Raw genomic sequence first — 27,382 nt, forward strand, 5'->3', positions numbered from 1 at the left:
CCACTAACATCTAGAAGGACAAGAGCAACAAATACCTGGGAACATTCACCTAGTGGTTTCCCTCCAAGTCACTCATCACCCTGGCTTGGAAATATATTGTCATTCCTTCACTGTCACTGGGTCAAAATCCTGGAACTCCCTCTCTTGCAGCACTGTGGGTGTACCTACACTCAGAGACAGTAGCGGTTCAAGAAGGCAGCTCATCACTACTTTCTGAATGGCAACTCATGGTAGGCAATAAATACTGGGCTAATGAGTGACGCCCACATCCTGTGAATGAATTAAAAAAACTCATAAGATGTCCATCGGTAACAATTTTTCTTGGAGTAAATGTTATCCAATCAATAGAAAGGAAGGTTGGAAGTTTAAAAAAATCAGCTATCCTCTGCCCATACCTGCCAGCGGCAGTAGAATAATGAACCTGCGAAACCCACAGCAGGAAAACTTTGATCCACAATTAGTTGGTATTTGTCACAACGAAACTGGATCTCACATAAAAAGGGATTATTAGCACTGCTTAGTTTGTTTTCATTGTGAGCTAGAGGAAGGAAATTATCATTCTTAAAGCAGGGGACAGCACGGAGTAGTGTGAGGACACTCCAATGCCATAAGTATGGATTAACTCTGGTCAGAATGGCTTTGGGCCGAGTGGCCACTCTCCTGCTTCTGCCTTTGTATTATGCTTTTGTTCGAGTGTTTTAAAACAGGTTTCAGTACAGCTATGGCACCTTTCTTAACAATTACATGTTCTTAACTGTCCTTTGGAAGCAGGTTTTTCTTCCTTTTGAATTTATTTTTACCCACCATTTTGTCTCTTTTATTTGTGTTGTGTAGCACTATGCCAGTGGCTAGAAGCACAGCGGTATGGCAGGAGCCAAGATAATCCATGTCCAAACAAAGCTTCAGGTAAACAGTGGGAAACCGCTAGATCTCTCACCTCTTCTGTTTCCTCTCCGAGTGTATCACCCTTCGCTTTACCTAATTTGGGAAACTTTGCTGGAATCCCAGCTGACCCATCATACCTAGATGATCAGGATTATGGGTTTGAGTGGGATGCAGCTGCCGTTGATTGGCAGAGCCGTCTCCTAGCAACTGTAGACTGTTATCCGCTCTCTAAACTAGGATAGCGCAATCAAACTAATGATCCTCCACTTATCCCTTCCTGCTTTCCTTCAAATAATCCTCATCACTCCTGGATAATCTATGAAAAGATTTTCGCTGGCTTTAGTAAAAGGTGAGGGTTAATGTTTTCTGTTGGCTTGCTGGTGGTTGGTGATGGGCCTCTTTTCTAGGTGCTCTCTGCATTGCCTGCATTGCTTTCCCGTGGTTGTGGGTTTCTGTTGACTTGATGGTGAACCAGTGATTGTGTTTCCAGTGTATTTGCTTCAAGATTACTGCCAACAACAGTTAAGAGGAGGAGACCCTTTGACCCTCTGCAACCGCAATAGGAATGTCACGTCTTGTTGCACATCCATTAACCCAACTGATGAGTCTTGTTAACCGTTAATTAGGCTGTTCCTGCCAAACATAAATTCTAACTTGTAATATCCTGGCAAGTTCCAATTTGGATGAGAAACACAATTGAACTCGAAACTCCTTTCAACTGTTGGCAAAGTATTTCTAGGTAATTTTTAACGTTGTGATAAATGCCTTCCTGAATCTGCAGTGATATTGAAATATTCTGTAAGTGTTGTTGATTCATCAGGAAGAGTTTCATGTTCTTTAATCTCCTCTACCCAAGGTACTGAATTGTGTGTCTAGTGACGTTTACAGCTTCCTGGGCATCTAGCAGGCTGCTGGTTTTTCACCCCAGTAGCTAGTTGTTCAGTATGAGCCAGCACAGGGAGCATTGCTGAGATATTCAACTGTGACGTGCCTCACCCACAACTTCCAATCCTTCCCCAGCATGCACCAATGTTCGTTTATCAGTAAGGGATGGTGCAATCCAATCTCATTATCATTCTGTTCACTTCCTCCAACCACCACCTCCTAATCTGCTGCCAGAAGCACTGACCCCAGTTGCAGCAGTACAAATGCTGCCCTGTCTGAGACCAGTCGGTGGAATTTTGGGCTGCAGGAGAATGAGTTGAAATCCATGTTGCTGGAACACAAAGCTGCAATGAATGGTTTATAAGGATGTCCCTCTCACAACATTGCAACATGTGGCTGTTTGCATGGATCCTTTTTGATTGATATCTGCACCACAGAAGCAGGCCATTCAGCCCATCCGGCCTATGCCAGTGCTTATGCTCCACACAAGCTTCCTCTTACTCTTCTTCATCTGTGTCCTGCCCTGTCTGCCCCTTGTCCTGCCCTGTCTGCCCCTTGTCCTGCCTTGTCTGCCTCGTGTCCTGCCCTGTCTGCCCCGTGTCCTGCCCTGTCTGCCCCGTGTCCTGCCATGTCTGCCCTGTCCTGTGTTGCTCAGCCATCAGATGACATGATGTCTGCATACACCGAGACCCGCAGCAGGGCATGTAATGGACCTTTCTGAGTGGTGCTGCATGACTTGAAGGATTCATTAAGTAGGAGAACCCTTTTTTAAAATCTAAAGAAAGCTGTTTGTGCAATGAGGTAAGTTGGTAAACAATGTTTTTCTACCTTTCAGCAGCCAGTTGGAGAGCTGTCCATGATGTGTTGAAATGTCCCGGTGATGACTGTGTAATTCAATTCTCTATTTCCATCTCATAGGGGAAAACTTTGATCAGAGCCCACTGAGGAGAACATTCAAGTCCAAAGTGTTAGCCCACTATCCCCAGAATGTGGAGTATAATCCTTTTGACCAGGATGCTGTTAACATGGTGAGTAGTGAATTATAATGTCCTTTTTCAACCCTACAGAGGCAATGCAATGGATCGAGCGTGTGGGTGATTCCTAAAGTTCCAAAGGCAACAACTGTGATGTAGCCAGCTAGTTTTCATTCTCTCTTCTACCCATTGCAGTCACACAATGTGGGTCTTGATCCTTTCATCTTGATTTGACCTGGACACTGTAAATTGCTTGACCTAAAATAGGCAACCTGGTCATATATCTCATTGCTGTGGGCCACTTGCTGCAGTGTTTCCTACATTGTGACAATAACTGCACTTGAAAAACTGTTCATGCGCTGCAAAGTTCTTTGGCTCACCTTAAGATTGTGAAAGGCAATATACTAAAGCAAGAAATTTATGTTTTTTGTAAGTTGTAGATGTTTATAATTGAATTTCCACAGACCTAGTAGATAAGGGATTGAGGTGTCGGCGGGTGAGGGGTGGGGGAGTTCGGGGGAAGGAGCAGGGTGTTGATGGTGAGGGGCGGGCGTGTGTTGGTGGGTGAGGGATGGGACGGTGCGTGAGGGGCTGGAGTGTCCGCGGGTGAGGGGTGGGGGAGTTGGGGGGGAAGGAGCGGGGTGTTGATGGTGAGGGGCGACAGTGTGTCGGCGGGTGAGGGAGGGGGGTGTCATTTGGTACCACTGTCAATGTTAATATTCACACAAGAGTGAGAGAGGACACGTGAACCTAAGGATATAAGATTTAAGAGCAGGGGAGGCTATCGAGAGGGTCGAGCCTGCCCCACCAGTGAATTAAAGCATGGCTGAATTGACTGTGGCCTCAACTCCACTTTCCTGCATTCCCCCGTAACCCTTGACTCCTTGTCAAATCAACAAACTGTCTTAACTTAGCATTGAATATAGTCAATGTCCCAACCTTTACTGCTGTTTGAATCCATAATCCATAGAATCCCTATCGTGAAGGAGGAGGTTATTTGGCCCATCAAGCCTGTACAGACTCTTCAAAGGAGCATCTCACCCCAGTCCTCTCTTCGTTGAAAGTTTTAACTGATTCCCTCATTGCTGGGTGTAAGGGTGTATTTGATGGGACCGAGAGGGTCATGTCCGTGTGAGGATGGTGTGCACATGGAGGGGAAGTTGCAGGTGATGGTGTTCTCATGGCATCGGTGGACTAGTGCTAGATCGCTGTTGGAATCTCCTTACCGAGTTGATGCAGGATCTCTTGTGCTATTATTCTGTTTCACAGAGTTTCTAAATATGATTCACTCAGGAAGGGTGACCCACACGTGCAATTGTGCTGGGCTTAAGTATCCCAGACAGAAAGCTGGATAACCAGCTCTGAACACCAGTAATGGGGTTGTTGCTGTGTAGGGAAAGGGACTTGTCTAATGATGATTGTGAAACACTGTCGCTGAACAATGTTCTAATATACCCATTTACACCCTTTGGGAATGTTGCAAAAGTAAAAATTAGCTTTTGCACTAATTCCGTACCCCTGAGTTTTTTTTAAATGTTAATTATCACTAGCTCATCTGTTTAGTGAGGCAAGGAAACAGTGAAACTGTCATTAAGAACTCATTCCACCGGTCTTGGAAATGGTGTAGAGCTCTGTGAAGCCTATATAGGGGATCAGTTCATCTTTATAAGCGCTGGAGGTGGAGGCCGGTGATGGTTTTCTAACTGTGATGGATTTCTCATTATCGCTTATTCTCATTAGGTGCAATTCTTTTGTGTGTTTGGGTGCTGTATGCGATGAATGTCGCTTCAGTACACTTTTTGAAGGCCGCAAACCCTGCCTCCCAGGCTGCACAGTGGGTCCATAAAAGTGAATAGGTTCAGGTCCACACCACATGAAATCTGCTCTTAATCTGACCTCACTCCAAAACGAATTGTGGTGAGGGTTACCCACTGAATGTAAGCTCGTTTGAGTTTGGGCAGAGGAACCATAGCTACTCACTCGATACTTCGATGACATTCATAACCATCTTTCATAACCATGCAATAAGTTGATTCCTTCCTCATTAATCTGCTCCCAGCAGGGCTATTCAATCCCATTATAATTGATACATCACCTGCTACCTACTCTTTGCAGAAGTTGGGTGGATTCTTGGTTAACCTTTCCCTTTAATAGCATTATTGTTTGTAAATAGCCAATAGCTTTATGGTGAAACTATGCCCAATGTTGAATTCAAAATACATCAATTTCTTCAGCTGAAGAGTCTATGGGGTAGGTTTTCAATTTGCAATCTTGCGTGAAAGCTGTGGTTTCAGATTGGGTGCAAAGTTAGTTTAAAAAAAAGCTCAGTTTTCATTTCAGTTGGGTAGTGAGTTAAAAGCCTACCCCCTTTAACTCTGCACCCATACTGTAAAAGTTACAGTGTAGTATGTTTCAGCAAAATCAAATACCTTGGAGTTGAACTCCAAGGTTTCTCAATGTGAGGATGCTAATTGCATGCAGGCTCTGCCTGTGCAGCAGGCCACTTGTTCCTGGGTCTTTCCTGCATTGTTGCCTCAGGTCCCCTTCACTCATCATCCCTGTGCTCAATAACCCATTGTCTTGAACATCTCCATTTAAGAATTCACACCCTCATGCTCCTGCCCCACTGTGGACTCATCCCTCCCTATCTCTATGACCTTCTCCAGCCCTATACCTCTCTGAGAACTCTGTGCACCTCCAACTGTCTGTCCTCTTGTCCATCAACCTTGATCCTCTGCTCCACCTATTGGTAGACATGCCTTCTGTTGCCCTGGTCAGAGATCTGTGACCTGCCATTCCGGAGCCACGGTAGCACCTGAACATCATGTTTGCAGTTCCCACTTGTATTGTGTTAATATGTACACAGTCTAACAAAATTAAGTGAAGAAAAATAAGAGCTGTGTTTTTGTTGTGGGGACTAAAGGTTAATTGCCGTGCTACACTTTGTAGTTTCAAATGATTATTTTAATGAAAAACATTATCATGCTCTAAATAAACCTTTTCGAGTGGTACAGCTACACTGCGGTTATAAAACAATTCGTGATTTGAGGAGCTATCACCATTATTGTTCTGAAATAAAACATTACCCTGGATGTGCTATTAGCAGCTTCATTTTACATGAGTAACAAAAATTATCTTAATTCGGCGCACCTTAAATTGAAGTTTGTTTTAAAGATGACTTTAGGGATAAAATTACAGTAAGGAAAGGTAAGAAAAAAGTGATAATTCAGAGTTGTATCTATTTTAATGCTGTTTTATTTCCTACTGTGACATCAATTCAATACGTGTATTTTCGTAGAATCATAGAATCCTACACTGCAGAAAGAGGCTATTTATGTGAATACTGCATTTTACCAAAGACACTTTGCAATCTGTCAAGTATTTGGTGCATGAGCGCTGAATTTTAGTCTTGCGGCTCCCAAGAGCTTTTATTTTAGGCAATTTGTTTTTTAAAAGGGCTCCTTGGGTAAGAAAAAAGGTTGCCCCAGTCAGTAAGCTCTGAATCCCTTTCTAAATGTCTCCCTCTACCTCCCTCACTGCTTTTTGGAGCCACCTTAGAACCTGTGCCTGGAATTTTCCAGCTCCTCCCAGGGGAGGGATTTTCCAGTCCTGCTGAAGTCAGCAGACATTTAAATGGTTCACCACATCTGCCATGGGGGAACCTGCCTCGGCAGGGCAGGAAAATTCAGACTACATCTTTGGCTAAGCTTTGGCCACCAATGCCTGCTTTGTTGGCTTGATGCCAAATTTAATTCTTTTTTAAAAAAATTTGTTCCTGTATAGGATGTGGCATCTCTGGCTAGGTCAGCATTTATTGTCCATCCTTAGTTGCCCTTGAGAAAGTGATGGTAAGCTACCTTCTTGAACCGCTGCAGTCCATGTGATGTAGGTACACCCACAGTACTGTTGAGGAGGGAGTTCCAGGATTTTTAACCCAGCAACATTGAAGGAATAGTGATGTAGTTCCAAGTCAGGGTTGTGAATGACTTGAAGGGGATTTGCCATATGGTCTTACCATGAATTTGCCATCCATGTCATAGAATCATAGAAATCCTACAGTGGAGAAAGAGGCCATTTGGCCCATTGAGTCTGCACTGACCACAACCCCATCCAAGCCCTACCCCCATATCCCTACATATTTACCTGCTAATCCCTCTAACTTACTCATCTCAGGACACTAAGAGGCAATTTTAGCATGGCCAATCAACCTAACCCGCACATCTTTGGACTGTGGGAAGAAACTGGAGCACTCGGAGGAAACCCACGCAGACACGAGGAGAATGTGCAAACTCCATACAAACAGTGACCCAAGCTGGGAATCGAACCCAGGTCCTCGGAGCTGTGAAGCAGCAGCGCAAACCTCTGTGCTGGCATGCCACCGCATGTCCTTCTAAATGGTAGAGGTCTTGTAATTGGAAGTTGGTGTCAAAGGAGCCTTGGTGAAATATTGTAGTACATCTTGTAGATGACTTACAGTTGCTACTGTGTGTTGATGGTGATAGGGTGCTGATCATGTGGGCTACTTTGTCCCAGGTTGTGTCAAACATTTTGAGTTGTTAGAACCATACTCGTTCAGGCAACTGGAGGTTATCAACATCCTGGGGGTTATCATTGACCAGAAATTGAATTGGATTCACAGATTTTCAGTTTGGGTTCCGCCAGAGTCATTCAGCTCCTGACCTCATTACAACCTTGGTTGAAACATAGACCGAGTGCCACAGGTGAGATCAGATTGACATCAAGCAACATTTGACTGAATGTAGTATCAAGGAGTCTAGTAAAATTGGAGTTGATGGGAATCAGTAGAGGGAATCCCTCCACTGGTTGAAATCGTACCCGGCAAAAGGAAAATGGCTGGATGTCAATTATCTCGGCTCCAGGACATCACTGCAGAAGTTCCTCAGGGTAGTGTCCGAGGCCCAACACTTTCAGTTGCTTCATCAATGACCTTCTTTCCGTGAGGTCAAAAGTGGGGATGTTCGCTGATAATTGCACAATGTTCAGTATCAATCATGACTCCTCAGATACTGAAACAGTCCACGTCCATGTATAGCAAGCCCTGGGCATTAATTCTGTCTGCCTGTGAATATCCAGCCTTGTGCTGATAAGTGGCAAGTGACAGTCACACCACACAAATGCTAGGCAATGACCATCTCCAACAAGAGAGGATCTAACCAGCACAACTTGACATTCAGTAGCATTACCATCCTGAATCCCCCACTATTAATGTCCTAGGGATTACCATTGACCAGATATTGAACTGAACTAGCCACATAAATACTGTGGCTACAAGAGCTGCCAGAGACCAGGAATACTGCCAGTAACTCACCTCCTGACTCCCCAAATCCTGTCCATCATCTACAAGGTGCAAGTCAGGAGTGCGATTTAATAGGCTTCACTTGCCCGGATGATGTCACTCCAATAACACTGTAGAAGCTTGACACCCTTCAGTCAAAGCAACCCATTTGATTGTCACCCTTTCACAAACATTCAATCCATCCATCATCAATGCAAAGTAGCAGCAGCGTGAACCGTCGACAAAATGTACTATTTGAATGGCTATTGAAGCTTGCATTTATTGAACGGCATCCTGGTTGGCTTAGTAACCAGTGCATTTGGAACATGAACCCAGCCAGGAGCCAAGTCCTTGAGGAGAGAAGAGAGGGAATGGAGAAAAATTTGTGAAATAGCCACAGGAAAACAGCTTAAAATTAGGAGGATTTTGATAAAGTAAGTATACAAAAAGTGTTGCAATTGAAAGGGACATTGATAATCACAGGGCAGGTTTAAGACGGTTGGCAAAAAGCTCAAGGGTGAGATTATAAGGAATGTTTTGATGCAGTGAATTGTTAAGGTTTGGAATGCACTGCATGGAAGCGTGGTGGAAGCATAGTAGCTTTCAAAAGAGAATTACCTTTTCCTTCATTCATGGATGTGTCCATCTCCGAGGACCACTAGAATCAACCATGTTGCTGTGGTCTGGAGTCACATGTAGACAAGTGGCAGATTTCCTTCCCTAAACAACATTTGTGAACTTTACCACAATCAACTCTGGTTTCATGGTCACTTTTAATTCCAGTTTTTTATTGAATTCAAATTTCACCATCTGCCATGGTGGGATTCGAACCCAAGTTCCTGGAGCATTATTCTGGGTTTCTGGAATACAAGTCCAGTGACAATACCACTCTGTGGCAGCCTCCCCTTAGATAAATAATTGCAAAGGTTAACCTTCGGGACTCTGTGGAAACAGCAGGAGTGGAGCTAATTGGATAGTTCTTTCAAAGAGCTGGCATAGGCACGATAGGCTGAATAACTGCCTTCTGTGCTATAAGTTTGTGTGATTCTGAAAGAAAATTAGAAGTAAAATGAATCTTCCTGACAGCTAGAGGGCTGCTGTCTGTGACTATTCAACATACTGAAACTTGAACACATTTATAAATTGTTTTATGAATCATAGTTCAACACATAATTATCCTTACTGCTGTTCAGACAATCTTTTTCAACTGCCAGGCAAACTGACTTGTACTGTAGGACTGTTGATTGCTTGAAATGAAATTTATGCTTTACATGGAGAAGGAAACCTGTGAGAATATATTTGCAGCAATGATTTAAGACCTCTGAACGGCGTTTAGAGAGTGGGGCAATCGTGCTCTGTTTCGGCTGCAATTCTAAGCTGTTCGATAATAAGCCACGAGATATGCCATGGATGCCGTGGTGGCACAATGGTTAGCACTACTGTCTCACAGCTCCAGAGACCCGGGTTCGATTCCAGCCTGGGGTGACTGTTGATGTGAAGTTCTGTGTGGGTTTTCTCCGGATGCTCTGGTTTCCTCCCACAGTCCTAAGATATGCAGGCTGGATGGATTGGTAATGCTAAATTGCCACTTAGTGTCCGAAGATGTGTAAGTTAAGAGGATTAGTGGGGTAAATAAGTGGGGCTATGGGGATAGGGTCTGGATAAGATGATGTATAGAAGAGTTGGTGCAGAGTCGATGGGTTGAATGGCCTCCTGTGCTGCAGGGATTCTATGATTCTATGAGATAAAGCAATTGTACGTGCAAGCTAAAACTAGAAGATCAGCAAACACTGATCAACATCTTTGTACGAGCTGGTACAGCTCAGGAATTCTAACCACCAAAAGGAGCAGGATTGAATGACACATGGGTGGGATTTTAAGGCCTCAGTCATCCCGAAACCATAAAATCCCGCCCAAGGTTAACGGATCTTTCCATGGTCCGCCACTTGCCCGCTCCAATTCCTATGGTGGGCGGGGCATTAAAATTCCGGCCATGAAATCACTGGGTTAGACTGCAAGCACAGCGGGACAGGGACTTGGCAGAACTTAACCTGCAGATGTCCAGTGCTGTCATTTGAACACGTGTACCTGACCACAGGGGACTTATTTCCCGGTGAAGTCTCGACACTTGCTCCCCTTCAGAAAAAATTGATTCCAGAAGATCGGAGAACGGGTATCTTCAGGTAAGCGTTCTCCAAGGAGGCCTTCACGACACACAACAGCGCAGAGTCACTGAGCAGAGACTGAAAGCCAAGTTCCGCACACATGAGGACGGCCTCAACCGGGATCTTGGTTCATGTCACACTGTCTGTAACCCCCATGACTTGCCTGGGCTTGTAAAATCTCACCTACTGTCCTGTCTGGAGACAAGACACATCTCTTTAACCTATGCTAATGCTATCTCCACTCGCATTGTCTGCACCTTTAAGACTTGAATAGCAGATTAGCTGTAAAGACTTGCATTCTAAGCAGTATTCTGTAAACTGTGTGTGACTTTATATGCCCTGTTTGTGATCAGAACCTTCCACACACCCGAAGGAACACCATTTCTGAAAGCTTGTTAGATTACCATCAAATAAACTGGTTGGACGTTAACCTGGTGTTGTGAGACTTCTTACTGTGTTTACCCCAGTCCAACGCCGGCATCTCTACATCATGTCTTCCCATGATTGCCAGGGAACGTTGACCACTCAGAAGCAGGAACTGTTCTCCCCAGTTCAACACTGCAACAAAGAGCCTCCAATAGAATAGTTAAACCCAAAATGATTTTCCAGACCATATCTGGGGGGGAACCAATATCTTGGGGGGAAAATTTGCTAAGGCTATGCAGGGGGGTTTAAACTGATTCAGAGGGGGGGGTGGGATCCTGAGTAGTGGGGGTGAAAGTGAGGGGGGCATAGATGGGGACTGCAATGCACGGCATCGTGGGGGTGAAGCGGAGCAGGGTTTGAAATGTGTATACTTTAATGCGAGGAGTATTCGCAATAAAGTGGATGAACTTGCAGCATGGATCAGTACCTGGGACATTGATGTTGTGGCCATTTCAGAGACATGGATAGAGCAGGGTCAGGAATGGTTGTTGCAGGTTCCAGGGTTCAAATGCTTCAGTAGGAGTAGAGAAGGAGGTAGAAGGGGGGGAGGGGTAGCATTATTAGTCAAGGATTGTATCACGGTGTCAGAGAGGAAGTTTGATGAGGACTTGTCTGTTGAGGTAGTATGAGCTGGGGTTAGAAATAGGAGAGGAGAGGTCACCCTGTTGGGAGTCTTTTATAGACCTCCTAAAAGTTCTAGAGAGGTTGAGGAAAGGATTGCGGAGACGATTTGGGATAGGAGTGAAAGTAATAGGGTAATTGTTATGGGGGACTTTAACTTTACTAATATTGATTGGAATAGTTATAGCTCTAGCTCATTAGAGGGGTCAGTTTTTGTACAAAGCGTGCAGGAAGGTTTCTTGACTCAGTATGCTGATAGGCCAACTAGAGGTGAGGCTATATTGGATTTGGTGCTGGGAAATGAGCCAGACCAGGTACTAGACTTGGAAGTTGGGATGCATTTTGGTGATGGTGACCACAATTCGGTTACGTTCACCTTAGTGATGGAAAGGGATAGGCATGAACCTTGGGTCAGTAGTTTTAGCTGGGGGAAGGGTAATTATGAGGCTATTAGGAGAGAATTAGGAAGCATAGGTTGGACTAGGAGACTACAGGGTCTCGGAACGTCCGAAATGTGGAGTTTTTTCAAGGAGCAGCTACTGCGAGTCCTTGATATGTATGTCCCTGTCAGGCAAGGAGGAATTGGTCGAGCTAGGGAACCGTGGTGCACTAGGAAAGTTGATTCGCTGGTTAAAAAGAAATAGGGGGCTTATGTCCGGATGAGACTTGAGGGCTCAGGTAGTGCACTAGAAAGCTTTAGATTGGCTAGGAGGGAGTTAAAGAGAGAGTTAAGAAGGACTAAAAGAGGACATGAGAAGACTTTGGCTGATAGGATTAAGGAGAATCCTAAGGCGTTCTATAGATATGTTAAGAACAAAAGGTTGGTTAGGGCAAGATTAGGGCCAGTTAGAGACAGCAGTGGGAATTTATGTGTGGAACTGGAAGAGATTGGAGAGGCATTGAACCAATATTTCTCTTCGGTGTTCACGCAGGGGGACATAAATGTAGCTGTGGAGAACACTGGGTTACAGGGTTGTGAACTGGACAGTATTGCAGTTGATAAGGAGGATGTGCTAGATATTCTTGAGGGTTTGAAAATAGATAAGTCCCCTGGGCCAGACGGGATTTACCCTAGGATTCTCTGGGAGGCAAGGGAGGTGATTGCAGAGCCTCTGGCTCTGATCTTCAGGTCGTTGTTGGTCACCGGTATAGTGCCAGAAGATTGGAGGTTAGCGAATGTTGTCCCATTGTTTAAGAAGGGGAACAGAGACTTCCCCGGGAATTATAGACCGGTGAGTCTTACTTCTGTTGTGGGCAAGGTTTTAGAAAAAATTATTAGGGATAGGATTTATAGTTATTCGGAGAGTAATGAATTGATTAAAGATAGTCAGCATGGTTTTGTGGAGGGTAGGTCGTGCCTTACTAACCTTATTGAGTTTTTTGAGAAAGTGACCAAAGAGGTGGATGGGGGTAAGGCAGTTGACGTGGTATATATGGACTTTAGTAAGGCGTTTGATAAGGTTCACCATGGAAGGCTTCTGCAGAAATTGCAGATGTATGGGATTGAGGGTGATCTAGGAAATTGGATTAGGAATTGGCTGGCGGATAGGAGACAGAGGGTGGTGGTTGATGGTAAGTATTCGACATGGAGTTCAGTTACGAGTGGTGTGCCTCAGGGATCTGTTTTGGGGCCACTGCTGTTTGTAATTTTTATAAATTATCTGGATGAGGGTATAGTTAGGTGGATTAGTAAATTTGCTGATGACACCAAAGTCGGAGGTGTGGTAGATAGTGAGGAAGGGTGTCTTAGTCTACAGGGAGACTTGGACAAGTTGCAGAGCTGGGCCGAGAGGTGGAGGATGGGGTTTAATGCGGAAAAGTGTGAGGTAATTCACTTTGGCAGGAATAACGGATGTGTAGAGTATAGGGCTAACTGTAGGACTCTGAATAGTGTGGATGAACAGAGGGATCTAGGTGTATGTGTACATAGATCCCTGAAAGTTGGGAATCAAGTAGATAGGGTTGTTAGGAAGGCATACGGTGTCTTGGCGTTTATTGGTAGGGGGATTGAATTTAGGAGCCGCGGCGTCATGTTGCAACTGTACAAAACTCTGGTGCGGCCGCACTTGGAGTATTGTGTGCAGTTCTGGTCCCCACATTATAGGAAGGATGTGGAGGCTTTGGAGAGGGTGCAGAGGAGGTTTACCAGGATGTTGCCTGGTATGGAGGGGAGGTCCTATGAGGAGAGACTGAGGGATTTGAGGTTGTTTTCGTTAGAAAGAAGGCGGCTACGAGGGGACCTTATTGAAACATATAAGATGATTAGAGGTTTAGATAGGGTGGACAGTGATAGCCTTTTTCCTCAGATGGAGAAAGCTAGCACGAGGGGGCATAGCTTTAAATTAAGGGGTGGTAGTTATAGGACGGATGGCAGGGGTAGGTTCTTTACCCAGAGGGTGGTGAGGGATTGGAATGCCCTGCCTGCTGCAGTTGTAAATGCACCTAGTTTGGGGGCGTTTAAGAGATCCGTGGATAGGTTTATGGATGGAAAGGGTTTGGTTTAGGTTAGAGGGTCATTGTTTTTTTAACTGGTCGGCGCAACATCGTGGGCCGAAGGGCCTGTTCTGCGCTGTAATGTTCTATGTTCTACGTTCCAGTGTCACACCCCATCTACAAGGAAGTGACATCGTAGTTCTCAGTCCTGTGTCATGGGATACCCTTAATTCTGGTCATCTCAGTATAAGGAAAGGGAGTAGGTACACAAGCACCAGAACTGGAAGGACAGAGGGCGCAGGTTGGGACAAAGAGCTAGAAAAACATTGAATGGTTAGAGAGATAATGAGAGAATTGGCAAAGGATTTTAAAGCTACCGTACTGGATTTTGCCAGTTTTCAAGGGATAGACTGGCAGATGGGCAGGTTTGCAAAATGATAATGGAAGGCAGAAGGGATGGAGTGTTGATTCCTTCTCGCCACTGAGACCTTTTACCAGTGGTAGAGGAACTGGAGGATAGCCAATCTGTCCAGAGGCAAATTGAGCTACTTAAGTGGCCAATTAAGACAACTGGTATTTTATCAGCAAATCGGGCATTCTGACCCATGGAGGGCAACCCAGCAGCAATGGCTGCCCCTTTAGGAACACTATCCCCTGCCATCATGAACCCCGTGACCCTCCCTACTGACCCACCTCCAGCCCTGCAGACCCCAGGCCTCACTGCCCTTGTTGCGAGGGTGGTGTCCATCGCCACACCCTCTCAGCTGGTGCCACAGCTGAAACAGAGGAGCTTCCGACTATCTTTAATCAGCCAGCATCTCTTGGAGACAGGTTCTCATCCTTTTAAAAGTTTGAGAGCTCCATGGCAACTAACCAGTTGTTGCACAGGCCTACAACATGGCGAGGAGCCCCCTGAACCGAGGCAGAGGAGCCGAGGCAGAGAGGCCCTTAGATTTTCAGGCTGTTCTCAGGGAACCCACTGCCCTAACGAAACTCAGTCTGATGGGTTATAGGTTGGGGACCTAGTGGGGTTGAAAGTGGGATCAGATAGGATACCAAGTTCCGGTCAAATTGCCTTCAGTTATAACTAGAGGCTGGTTCATAATTATACTGGGAAGATTTTGCTGACATTGAGTTGAGGTAGAATCCAAAGTTGGAAGCATATTGATTTGGTGAAGGACGACATATGAATGCTTCAGGCAAAAGCTCCCATATTCAGTCTAGCTAAATCAGATTCACAATCTTGGTTTGGACCAATGGCCCTTACCATTTTGATTGCGATGGCTCACAGTTGATTTCTCCCATGATGCTTGCACACCCATTCACCCTGTCACTTTGGGTTTTTTTCTTTGGATAGGAGCTGGATAGACATCGTCACCCTGAAATCGCCAGTCCAGAAATCCGCACGCACATACATTTAATTGTGGACACCGCCTCCGTATAACATACCCAGTGAAGGGTGTAATGAGGGAATAAATATGGCCAGCCTTGCTATAGTTGTTGCAGTCCTGTTTGATAAAGATATTTGATTTCATTTATTATGAATGTGGAGATGCTGGGGTGGGCACAATAAGAAGTCGCACAACCTCATCACCTGAGGAAGGAGCAGAGCTCTGAAAGCTCGTGGTTCCAAATAAACCTGTTGGACTTTAACCTGTGATTTATTATTGTCACATGTATTGGAATCTAGTGAAAAGTATTGTTTCTTGCAAGCTATACAGACAAAACATACTGTTCATAGAGTACCTAGAGGAGAAGGAAAGGATAGGGTGCAGAATATAGTGTTGCAGTTACAGATAACGGGAGTAAAAGATGTTGTTAGAGGATATGCTGGGGACAGCTTGCAAGAAGTCGCTTCACGGGGTGGTGAGATGGCACAGTAGTTAGCACTGCTGCTTCACAGTGCCAGGGACCTGGGCTCGATTCCCAGCTTGGATCACTGTGTAGATTCTGCACGTTCTCTGCCTGCATGGTTTTCCTTCAGGTGCTCTGGTTTCCTCCCACAGTCCGAATGTTGGTTAGGTGCATTGGCCATGCTAAATGCTCCCTCCGTGTACCCAAACATTCGCTGGAGTATGGCAACTAGGGGATTTTCACATTAACTTCATTGCGGTGTAAATGTAAACCTACTTGTGGCAATAATAAATAAAAATAAATGCAGCACCATCTTTTCTTCTCTAAAAGGAGGCTCCTGCTTTCACAATCGCTTCCAGTAAGGCTTACAGTTAGAACTTGGTGTGAACTCCAATTCTTCATAAAATTGGAATGAGAAAGTTTAGACTTGGTGCTCATCCTTGTATTCAAATCCTTCCATAGCCTCAAATCTCCCTATTACAGTAACCTCCTCCAAACTTGCAATGCTCCAAACTGTCTGCGCTCCTTCAATTCTGGCCTCTTCCATCAGTTTCATCCCTTCTATGATTGGCAGTCATGTTGTCAGCTTCCCAGGCTCTAAGCTCATGAATTCATTCTCCAAACACCTCGTCCTCCTTTAAGACACTGCTTAACACCGAATCTTGGTCACCTGTACTTGTGTCGGCCCTGTTGACTCGGTGTCAAATTATGCTTGGTAACGCCTCTTGTAAAGTTCATTGGGATGTTCTACAACATTAAAGTCGGTATATAAATGCACCTTGTTATTGTTGTTGGCTCATAACTTGAGGCCATGTGCAGGAAATCCGGATTGCTGGGGATCTGCTGAAGGGGGCAACAGCTCTGAATGTCAATGAAATAAGATCCAGTGGCCATCGAACAGGTGGTGACTTGTGGAAGCCTCACGCTGAGGGATGCTAATGTGGCCCTTCTTCATGTAACTAAAGCAGCTGCAGTGAAGACTTTGCTTCCAAGCCTCCTATCATGATGTCATTGCAAATCTCTCAGCTGTTCCTCTTCTTCACAACATGTTCCGAAACATCTGGCTCTGCAGTAAAGACATTCAACCTCCTCAAATCCCCGGTCGGACTGTAGGAGCTGCATGTCGTGAACCTCTCCACAGTTGGGCGGGAATGCATCCACAGTAGAAATTAAATGAATGCCTAAGACCAGGCAGGAAATCCAAGTGGAGCCTTGGGTTAAATTTACAATGAACGAGCAAGAACAATACAAATCAGTGCGGTTAAAGTGAGCAGCAATCGCCTTCAGGCAGCAACTGTTGCCAAGGGAACAACTGTTTCCATGGGACCGCCAGTCTCGTAGACTGTGCGTGGCAGCTGGTCAGAAATGCACAGCAAGCGCCTTCAGAGGTTGTCAAATTATGCCAGTGTCGCCAATGATGGATGGCACTTGGTTGAATCAATTTACAGCCAAAATATAAAATAACCGTTATACTCAACCCCGGGGGACTTAGAGAGCAAATAGTGCTGGCGGAAAGTCTCACTCTTTGTACTGTACAATTGTAATAATGAAATATTAACCTGTGTATTGATCAATAATTCTGGGTCTCCTAAAGGTCTGAAAGTTTATTTTACGCAACCCAGAGCCGGTGCAGACATGATGGGCTGAATGGCCTCATTCTGTACTGTGTGACTTCAGTGATTCAGCCTCCATTAGAGCTTGGATGCGAGAATTAACTTCACTCGGAGTGATGGTGTGCCATGACAGAATCATAGAATTGTACAGCACTGAAGGTGGGCATTCAGCCCATCGTGTGTGCCGACCTTTTGAAGGTGCTGTTCAAATTAGTGCCACACCCCTAGCTTTTCCTCATTGGTCACAGGCAGCAGACCTTTGCACCAATAGGATCTTTCAAACAGTTGGGCTTGGATCTTTGCTTCAGGGTCGGCTGTGAGAATTTCCTGCTCTGCAAACCTGGAAGAAGGGAGAAGGATGTAGGGCGTAGAGGTGGGCTAGGCAGAAGGGACTCTGGTATCACATCCAAAAATTTTTAAAAAATGAAATATTCCTCCAGCCCTTCAACTCCCCCAAATGCTTCCCATGCCAACCCATGCCTTGTACCCACCATCTGACCCTTTATACCCATTATATCCATTCTATGCCACTGTATGCAACCTCACATAACCCTTTTATCGCCCCATGTAAATTTAGTGCCAACCTATGTCCCCCACCCACCACCCTTTACGCTGACATCATGCCAACTCACTCAGTATCCACAATGTGCAGATTAAAGAACCCAAGCAGAGTTGAAATTAAATAAATAAAGATGTATAAATTCTACGAGATCCAAACATCATTATTTCATGTTTTGAGCTCTGAACTAACAAGACTAGAGTCGGAATTCTCCAATCTCCTTCACCCTGCTCCCAGCGAGAGTAGAGAATTTGGCACTCAGCCAAAACTTCATCCGCTGCAGCGGAACTGGAAAATCACAGGTGAGGTCGGAGAATTCCAGCCACAATGTCAAAGAGGTTCCCTTTAATCTGTCGCAATAGCATCCTTCATCCTCAATTTCAAGCAGAAACCCTGCCCCTCCCAATGTAACTCACACTTTCCCATTTGCTAAGAGGCATTGCTAACTTAGTGTCCAACTGCCTCAAACTGATGCTAGACCCATGCCTACACGGAATTGAATTGTGACTGTGTGCTTCACTGTTTAGCACTCTTCCCTGTAATCTGCAAGCAGGCCACACACAACAATTTTTCTTACAAAGAACAAAGAACAGTACAGCACAGGAAACAGGCCCTTCGGCCCTCCAAGCCTGTGCCGCTCATTGGTCCAACTAGACCATTCGTTTGTATCCCTCCATTCCCAGTCTGCTCATGTGACTATCCAGGTAAGTCTTAAATGATCCCAACATGTCCGCCTCCACCACCCTACTTGGCAGTTCATTTCAGGCCCCCACCACCCTCTGTGTAAAAAAACGTCCCTCTGATACGTGAGTTAAACCTCGCCCCTCTCACCTTGAACCTGTGACCCCTCGTGATCGTCACCTCCGAGCTGGGAAAAAGCTTCCCACTGTCCAACTTATCTATACCCTTCATAATTTTGTACACCTCTATTAGATCTCCCCTCATTCTCCATCTTTCCAGGGAGAACAACCCCAGTTTACCCAATCTTTCCTCATCGCTAAGTCCCTCCAAACCAGGCAACATCCTGGTAAACCTCCTCTGCACTCTCCAAAGCCTCCATGTACTTCTGATAGTGTGGCGACCAGAACTGAACGCAGTACTCCAAATGTGGCCTAACCAACGTTCTATACAGCTGTAACATCAGACTCCAGTTTTTATATTCTATACCCCGTCCTATAAAGGCAACCATACCATATGCCTTCTTCACCACCTTCTCCACCTGTGCTGCCACCTTCAAGGATTGTGGACTTGCACACCTAGGTCTCTCTGTGTTTCGATACTCTTGATGGTTCTGCCATTTATTGTATAACTCCCCCCTCTGGAATTCACTTTCAAAATCTTTATTTCTTGCTCTTTGCTCCTCTCTCCCTTCCACTCTCTCCCCATGTGTGTATACACACACACACACACACCCTTGCTCCCCCTTCCACTCTCCCACCCACTAATTCCCACACACTCATGCTATCTCTCTCCCTCCCACTCTTTCCCATGCACTCTCTCTCTCCTCTCTCTCATACACTCTTTAAGAAGCTCTTTAACAGCCACAGTTTTGACCAGGCTTCTGGGTTCTGAAGCAGCAGTCAGACAAATGTGTAATCCTTTCTGTCTAGTTTGGCCCTAGATTTGAGTGTTAGATGTATGTTTGGTAACAGCCCCATTTTGGATATTTTTGATTCTCCCACACTGACCACAGATTATCGTAGTGCTTTATCCACTGTTTCACACTGAAATTGTTTGTAGCTGAGTCTCAAAAATATTTCTGTATTATCAGAATTCGATCCATTTCACACAAGAGCCTGCATATTGTCCAATTCCAATTCTCTTACTACACTTAGCGATGCACTAAGGCAGACTTTTGTCTGTTTCCATAGCTAGTTATTCCCAGAACAAGTCATTACTCTGTCGTCAGAGGCTTATAGTTTGAGGAGGCGCCACTCCACATCAAACATGGCTGACCAGGAGTCTCTCCTGCTCTTACCCTTGGCATTTCGGAAGGATTTTGCAGGTTTTTCCCAGGCCTCAAATTGCCTTCTCGTTTGAAGGATGGACCACAGCCTATGTAGGGCTCCTTCAGTACTGCCTTCAGGCATCAGCTTGGATTATGAGCTCATGTCCCAAAATGGGGGCACTAACTGAGCCAAACTGTTCCAGAGACAATATTTAGTTTAAATGGAGGTGCTCAAAGTGACCATTAAGGAAAATAAAGTGTCAGCCTTCTTGTGCTCATGGCTGTTGAGGAACTGAAGAATTTTGAGGTAATTGGGTTGTCTGGGGAGATCTGAGTGAGCTAACCACACTTTTTAACTGGATTTTACCCCAATGCACAGCACAGTGCTGTAGTTGTGTTAGTTAGTTAATTGACTGCTAAATATTCCACAATTCCATCACCCGAGTCTTTTTTGCAATATGCATTTGTCAAGCCATTTGTTAGAAGGATACTGAAGGTACAAACTCTGCTGCCTGTGTTTTCACTCTCCCCAGTCCCATTTCCCTCTTTCCCGTATACTCACTGGCCTACCTTATCTTCTGGTCAAGCAAGGTTCCGAATTTAAAATTTGTATGATTGTTCTCAAATCCCTCCATGGTTAATGAGATGTCGATGCTGGGCTGCTGCCCAGCCATTGCCTCTGTTCACTCCCCTGTGACATTCAACAGTCTGGACAGTATTAATGTTTCCATTGAAAATTAGAAAAGGGAAACAGACTGGAAGCTTTACGAAAAAATCCAAACCAGTGCTGAACATCTCTTTAATAATGAGACAAAATGCCAGTAAATCTGGTTCCTATGCTGTCTTTCTGTTGGTGGCGATGGGGTGGAAGGAATGTGTGCCACTGCCCTTCGAATGGAACACATCTGTGTCAGTGGAAGAGGTGAGGCCAGAGTTTAATCGGTATAGCACCTTCAACAGTACACCACTGTTGCACTAGAATGTCAGATAGGTTGTGCAGCTTGAACTGAGTCCAAGGCAAGAATTTACAGTTGCTTACAGATGTATTGCTGGTGACGATGATAAATGTGGACCATCGCACAAGAGGTGTATCAGACTGTATTGATGTGTGATCGTTCCTGTCACTCTGCAAACTGTGACTTTATATTTATAAACTTTATATTCTTGCAAGCTATATTAAGAGCTGCTTATCTTTTACACTAATAAGGTCTCAGACAGTTATTGCAGAATCACATCACCCCCTATCCACTCGATAGATAAATCTGCCACACAGGGCACAACTGAGAGGTTAGTGCAGGTGCTCAACTTGGAAACATTATAATTGCCTTGCTATCACATAAAATTCATAGATGGGTCTTTCCATTTAATCAGTTGAAAGATGGATTGGGTGGATGTGTAACGCTGTCTGAACTGCTTACCTTCCTTTTCGCAGCCTTTACTCCCCCAGTATATATTTTAAATTGATGTGGAGATGCCGGTGTTAGACTGCGGTAAACACAGTAAGAAGTCTCACAACACCAGGTTAAAATCCAACAGGTTTATTTGGTAGCACAAGTCACTGGCTTTCGGAGCGCTGCTCCTTCATCAGGTGAGTCAAATGAAGATGAACCTGATGAAGGGGCAGTGCTCCAAAAGCTAGTGGCTTGTGCTACCAAACTTTAACCTGGTGTTGTGAGACTTCTTACTATATTTTAAATTCACTTTGGTGCTTTGAGTGCTGCTGGCAAACCTGGCACTTCTTGCCCATTCCTGATTGGTGCTGTGAAGGTGGTGCTGATGTGCTTCAACCATGAACCGCTGTGGTAGTGTGGGCATCGGTACTCCCACATTCCAGGATTTGGACTCCAGTGAAGGAATGGCAATATATTTCACAGTCAGGATATATGTGTGTGACATGGAGGGGAACTTAAAAGCTAACAATGCCCTTCTGCTTCTGTATGATCTCCTTTCTGGAGTGTTGAAACCCACAGACTTTATTGCAAGAGTTTCTGTGCTGAATGACGCCCAAAGACTTTAGATTTTTATTACACTTTAATCCCATTTTGTTGCCCTGTCTGCTCCTTCCACTGGATCAAGAGAATGCTAAAAACCCCATGGCACTACTAATGTGGGAGATTTATACATTGTGCGGGACTGTGGAAAATGCTTCTGCAATTACTTTTCCAAGCACTTCCCATCCACAGAATTACTTGAAAAACGATGACTGACACAATGCTCGCAATGCGACAAGTAAGACTACTAATTGCAGTCGAGTGAATCAACCAGTTATTCTGATTTCGTGACTGAAGGTGAACAACTACAATAGTAAAATGCTATTGCAGGACAGGTCCAATGCAAAAGCAATACAGTTTCCAGAAGATTTGTGACACTGAGCTAAATAAACTCAGTGACAACTCTAAGATTTGGAACTGTTGGCAGCTTTTCTTCCAGAGATCTCACAATAATCTCTCTGCATTGATTAATTTTTACATCTGATAATTCCCGTCCCAAAGTGTTAAACTGAATTAGCACAATTTATTTGGCCTCTTCAGATTCTAGTTATCATTTCAAGTCCAGTGCTTCTATTCAGATAATTTTGTCTCATTCCAAAGGGTCTGGCATGCTCCTGGTCTGACCTGGCTCAGTGGATAGCATTTGGAATCAGACAATTGTAGCTTTGGGATCCACTCCATAAACTTGAGCAGAAAGCCCAAGCTGGCAATACTGTGAAAGATGGATGGAGCACTACATTTCAGAGGTCTGATAATATCATACAATCCCTGCTGTACAGAAGGAGGCCAATCAGCCCATCTAGTCTGCACTGACTCTCCAACAGAGAATCTTACCCAAGGCCAACCCCCCACCTTATCCCTTTAACCGCACACATTTACCTCACTAATCCCCTAATCTATACAGTTTGGGACACTGAAGGGTAATTGAAGCATGGTCAAACCACCTAACCTGCACACCTTTGGACATGGGAGGAAACCAGGGGACCTGGAGGAAATGCAGGCAGACACGGGGAGAATGTGCAAACTCCGCACAGACAGCCCCCGGGGCCAGAAACGAATCAGAGTCCCTGGCGCTGTGAATGCTAACCACTGTACCACCGTGCTGTCTTATCTTTGGGATGACCAAGCTCCCTGATTGACCTCCAGCACCATCTAAAATAGGCGATCTGTTCATCATCTCATTGCTATGTGTGGGATCTCGCTGTGTGTAAAAATGGCTGCTGCATTTTCTACATTAAAGCAATGACTACACTTCAAAAGGCCTGCATTGGTGGAAAAGTGCTTTGGGAATCCTGAGATTGTGAAGAGCACGACATGAGTGCACGTCTTTCTTTCTTAATGGAAACAGGCCTGGAAATAAAAATGATTCAATCAGTAGCACTTGCTTTTATAAATCGTGGCTTAATCCCATGAGTTGATGGATGAGATTTATCACAGAGCTTTGATTCCAGTAAATCTTCTTTGAGGATCTCATTTCAATCAGGTTGCAGAGAAGAATCTTTCAGCGACTAATCAACAAGAGAGCTCTGCTTATTGATTCTGGGGCTAAAGGATTTTTTTTTAATTTATCCTTTCATGGGATTGGATGTCGCTGGCAAGGCCAGCATTAGTTGCCCATCGCAAATTGCCCTTGAACTGAGTGGTTTGCTAGACCATTTCAGAAGTCCGTTAAAAGCCAACCACATGGCTATGGGTCTGGAGTCCCATTAAGAAAGTCCATAAATGTCTCTGCTTTCTCAGAAGACTAAGGAAATTTGGCATGTCAGTTACAACTCTCACCAACTTTCACAGATGCACCATAGAAAGCATTCTCTCTGGTTGTATCCCAGCTTGGTGTAGCTCCTGCTCTGCCCAAGACCGCAAGGAACTATCCCAATCCATCACATAAACCAGCCTTCCATCCAGCAAAGCAGCCAGCATAATTAAGGACCCCACACACCCATATTGTCTACCATCTTCTTCCTTCAGGGAAAAGATACAAAAGTCTGAAGTCACGAACCAACCAACTCAAGAACAGCTTCTTCCCTGCTGCCGTCAGACTTTTGAATGGATCTACCTTGCACTAAATTGATCTTCTGTACACCCTAGCTATGACTGTAACACTATATTCTGCACTCTTTCATTTCCTCTTCTGTGAACGGTATGCTTTGTCTGTATAGTGTGCAAGAAACAATACCTTTCACCGTATTCCAATACATGTGACAATAATAAATTAAATCAAACGTGTAGGCCAGACCAGGTAAGGACAGCAGATTTCCTTCCATAAAACTGCATTAGTGAACTAGATGGGTTTTTACGACAATCGATAATTTTATGGTCATCATTTCTGATGACTAGTTTTATATCCAGACTTATTAATTCAGTTTACATTCCACCAGCTGCTGTGGTAGGATTTGAACTGATTAGCCTGGTGCTCTGGTACTGCATGAGATAAAGATCAGAAAGGTCACTGTGTTTGGTTGAATGTCTGTGTTAGCCTTGATAAAGGGCAGGATGCTTTAGAATCAGCTTCACCACCCCCGGGGTAGGGAAACAGGCAAGCAAAGTGATTTGGGTCATTAGTTGTCCGTGGTGAGTGTGAGGAGAATGGGCCCATAAGCACTTGATGTTTAATCCAAATTGTTTATTCACTAAACATGAACCTCTCTTTTAATGAACTGTCTACACCTGAACTGTTTTTTAACATCCATTCCTGGCTGTCCTGCTTGCGAGAGTAAATTCCCATGAGCTGTTTATGTTTTGAAGTGAAATTTTAGCCACCGTAATCGCTCAGCCTCTGTGGGTTAGAAACTGGCAGTCGGACGGACTTTAAAGAAATATGAGTCATTGCGTTGTGGCTAAGCTGTCACAAGCAGATGAGCCTGGCTGTTCTGTCCTCCTGCCAAGCATGTGAGGGCCAAAGCGTACCTCTGGCTCCTGCTGCGAAACTGCCAACAAATCCAGTTGTTTTAATACCTGGAAGACCAGACTATCGATATATAAAACATAGTGTTTACTGAATTGTGACTGCCTTAGTAACGATTTCAAAGCGTGATGATAATAAATGATGATCCTTGACCAGGGAAAGTCCCCATTATTGTCAATGGGCTGGTGGAATGAAATGCTTTTTAGTCAACCGTCGCATGTGGCCCATTATGATGCCAACTGATGTTGTTCATGGTGCCTTGCAAGACCATCAACTGATGATCCACCTTGTGGCAGGGATTTTATCCTTCCTCCAGGCAGGGAACGTGGTTTTACTACAAATGTTGACACATGGGTAAAGCTGCTGTCACAATTCAGGATGGCACAGTGGTTGATTCCCGGCTTGGGTCACTGTCTGTGTGGAGATTGCACATTCTCCCTGTGTCTGCATACATTTTCTCCGAGTGCTCCGGTTTCCTCCCACAGTCCAAAGATGTGTGTATTAGGTGGATTGGCCATGCTAAATTGCCCCTTAATGTTAGGACTAGTTAGGGTAAATGCATGAGGCTATGGGGATAGGGCCAGGGTGGGATTGTGGTCAGTACAGACTCAATGGGCCGAATGGCCTCCTTGTGCACTGTAGGATTCTATGAATTTCCACTTGATAGTGGCAAAGGAGAACAACACTGTCCAGAATTTTCCAGCCATTTTCGCCAGCGAGATCTTCTGGATTTGCTGATGGCCAATGGTGGAATACCTCCGCTGATGCAAAACATGCCATGGGGGTGGGAGGAGGAAAAATCTCACCCACTGTTTTAGAACAACTTGTATTTCATAAACAAAAATAGAAAATGCTGGAAAAACTCTACAGGTCTGGCAGCACATGTGGAGAGAGAAACGGGGTTAATATTTCAAGTCTGTATGACTTCAGAGCTAAAGAGAGTGAGAAATGTCATGGTTTTTATATGGCATAAGAAGGGGTAGAGCAACTAGGGCAGAGTAGAAGGTCAGTGCTTGGTTGGAGCTAGGAGAGATTGCAGCAAAGCTGTGTAGGCCACGAGGCAGAGGCAACACTGATGGCAGTAGAAGGTGCGAGCAGTTGCATAAAGGTAAGACATCAGAATGTGTTAATCAGAGAAACCGAGGTCAGTGCTCTGTGAAAGCAAACTTAAGAACAAGTGACAGATGGTCCAGTGGGAAGGCAGGATTTTGCATTGGCACAGAAAATATTTTGGATATTTAAAGAAAGGGTCAAGGTGGAAGAGAAAGATCATAGTCTAAAGTTGTTAAATTCAGTGTTTAGTCCTGAGGGCTGCATTGTGCTAAATTGAAAGATGAGGTGCTGCCCCTCAAAGTTGCATTGGCTTCTCTGAGGCACTGAAACAGAGCAAGGTTCTGTATTTACCACAGGAGTGTTACGAAGCAAAATTCATACATAAACCACTTTAAGAGATATAAGGGCAGATGGCCAAAAACTCGGGCAGAAATAGAGGTTTTCAAGAATGTCTAAAAGAAAGAGAGAGGAGTAGGTTTAGAGAGGGAATTTCAGCCAGTCATTGGTTTTTTTAGGAAGTTACTGAATCGTTCTGATCTAGGGGCATAAATCTGGTGGAATCCAGGGCCTCTGAGACCACCAGTGCTACAGGCTTGAAAACCCATTAGCTTTCGAGCTTTTTCAGTCAGATTTGATTTGATTTGATTCAGTATTGTCATATGTATTGGGAGACAGTGAAAAGTATTGTTTCTTGTGTGCTATACCGGACATAGAGTATGTAAGGGAGAAGAAAGGATTGAGTGCGGAATGTAGTGTTACAGTTATTGCTAGGTGCAGGTAAAGACCAAATTAATGTGTGGGAGGTCCATTCGAATGTCTAATGGCAGGAGAGAAGAAACTGTTCTTGAGTCATCTGATCCTTGATCTCAGACTTTTGTATCTTTTTACCGACAGAAAAAAGTGGAAGAGAGTATGTCCAGGATGCATGGGGTCCTTGATTACACTGGCCGCTTTTCCGCGATAGCGGGAAGTGTAGACAGAGTCGATGGATGGGAAGCTGGTTTGCATGATGGACTGGGCTACATTCATAACCCTTTGTAGTTTTTTGCGGTCTTGCATAGAGCAGGAGCCATACCAAACTGTGATACAACCGGATGCTTTCTATGGTGCATCTGTAAAAGTTGGCGAGAGTCATTGTGGACATGCCAAATTTCCTTAGCGTCCTGAGAAAGTAGAGGCAGAGCAGTGTGGGTAAGCTCTGCCTGCTTTAGTCAGAACCCAGCTGTCCATCTGTGGAGTTAGCAATAGAAGAAAATAATGTAAGTTAAAGTAATAAAAATGTGTATAAAGGAAGTGAATTTAAGTAAATGATTCCTGTTTTGGCCGTCCATTCTCACTATTAAACTTACTGAGACGGGGGATAACATACAATATCATTGACAATCTTTGACACAGGAGAAAGCCATTCAGCCCATCGTATCTCTGTGAAGAGCTATGCAGCCTAATTCCACCACCTTGTGCCAGCTCTGTAAGCCTGCAGGTCATAACTCTTCATGTAGTCATTCAGATGCTTGTTAAGTGTGGTGGAAGTTTCTGTCTCCACCACTTCTTTCAGGCAGCGAGTTCCACGTCTCCACCACCCTCTGGGTAAAAGAAGCTTTTCTCATCCAATCTTTCTGATCTTTCTACCAACTACTTTAAACCAGTGCCCCCTGGTTTTTGACCCCTTCGACTGGGAAATAGGCCTCTATTCTTACGAAGAGGTCAAAGTCCCAAAGGTAATAGTGGGAATGTTTGGATTTTATTGGAGTCGATGTCCAGAGTTTCCTGCCAA

The 27,382-nt window shown here is 44.6% G+C and overlaps 1 protein-coding gene across 5 annotated transcripts in view; it reads left to right on the forward strand.

Moving 5' to 3' along the window:
- LOC145344009 (DENN domain-containing protein 5B) overlaps positions 1-27,382 on the forward strand; it is a 279,289-nt gene that overhangs the window by 109,192 nt on the left and 142,715 nt on the right. For 3 of the 5 annotated variants that reach the window (XM_080190662.1, XM_080190663.1, XM_080190664.1), the window contains exons 2-3: positions 835-906; positions 2,689-2,798. In XM_080190662.1, the coding sequence (XP_080046788.1) occupies positions 835-906; positions 2,689-2,798 (182 nt within the window). The remainder of the gene's footprint in view (positions 1-834; positions 907-2,688; positions 2,799-27,382) is intronic. The other 2 variants (XM_080190665.1, XM_080190666.1) reach the window with 1 other exon arrangement.

This window comes from Carcharhinus amblyrhynchos, chromosome 6, assembly GCF_965287045.1.
Source record: "Carcharhinus amblyrhynchos chromosome 6, sCarAmb.v2.hapA, whole genome shotgun sequence".
NCBI lineage: Eukaryota > Metazoa > Chordata > Chondrichthyes > Carcharhiniformes > Carcharhinidae > Carcharhinus > Carcharhinus amblyrhynchos.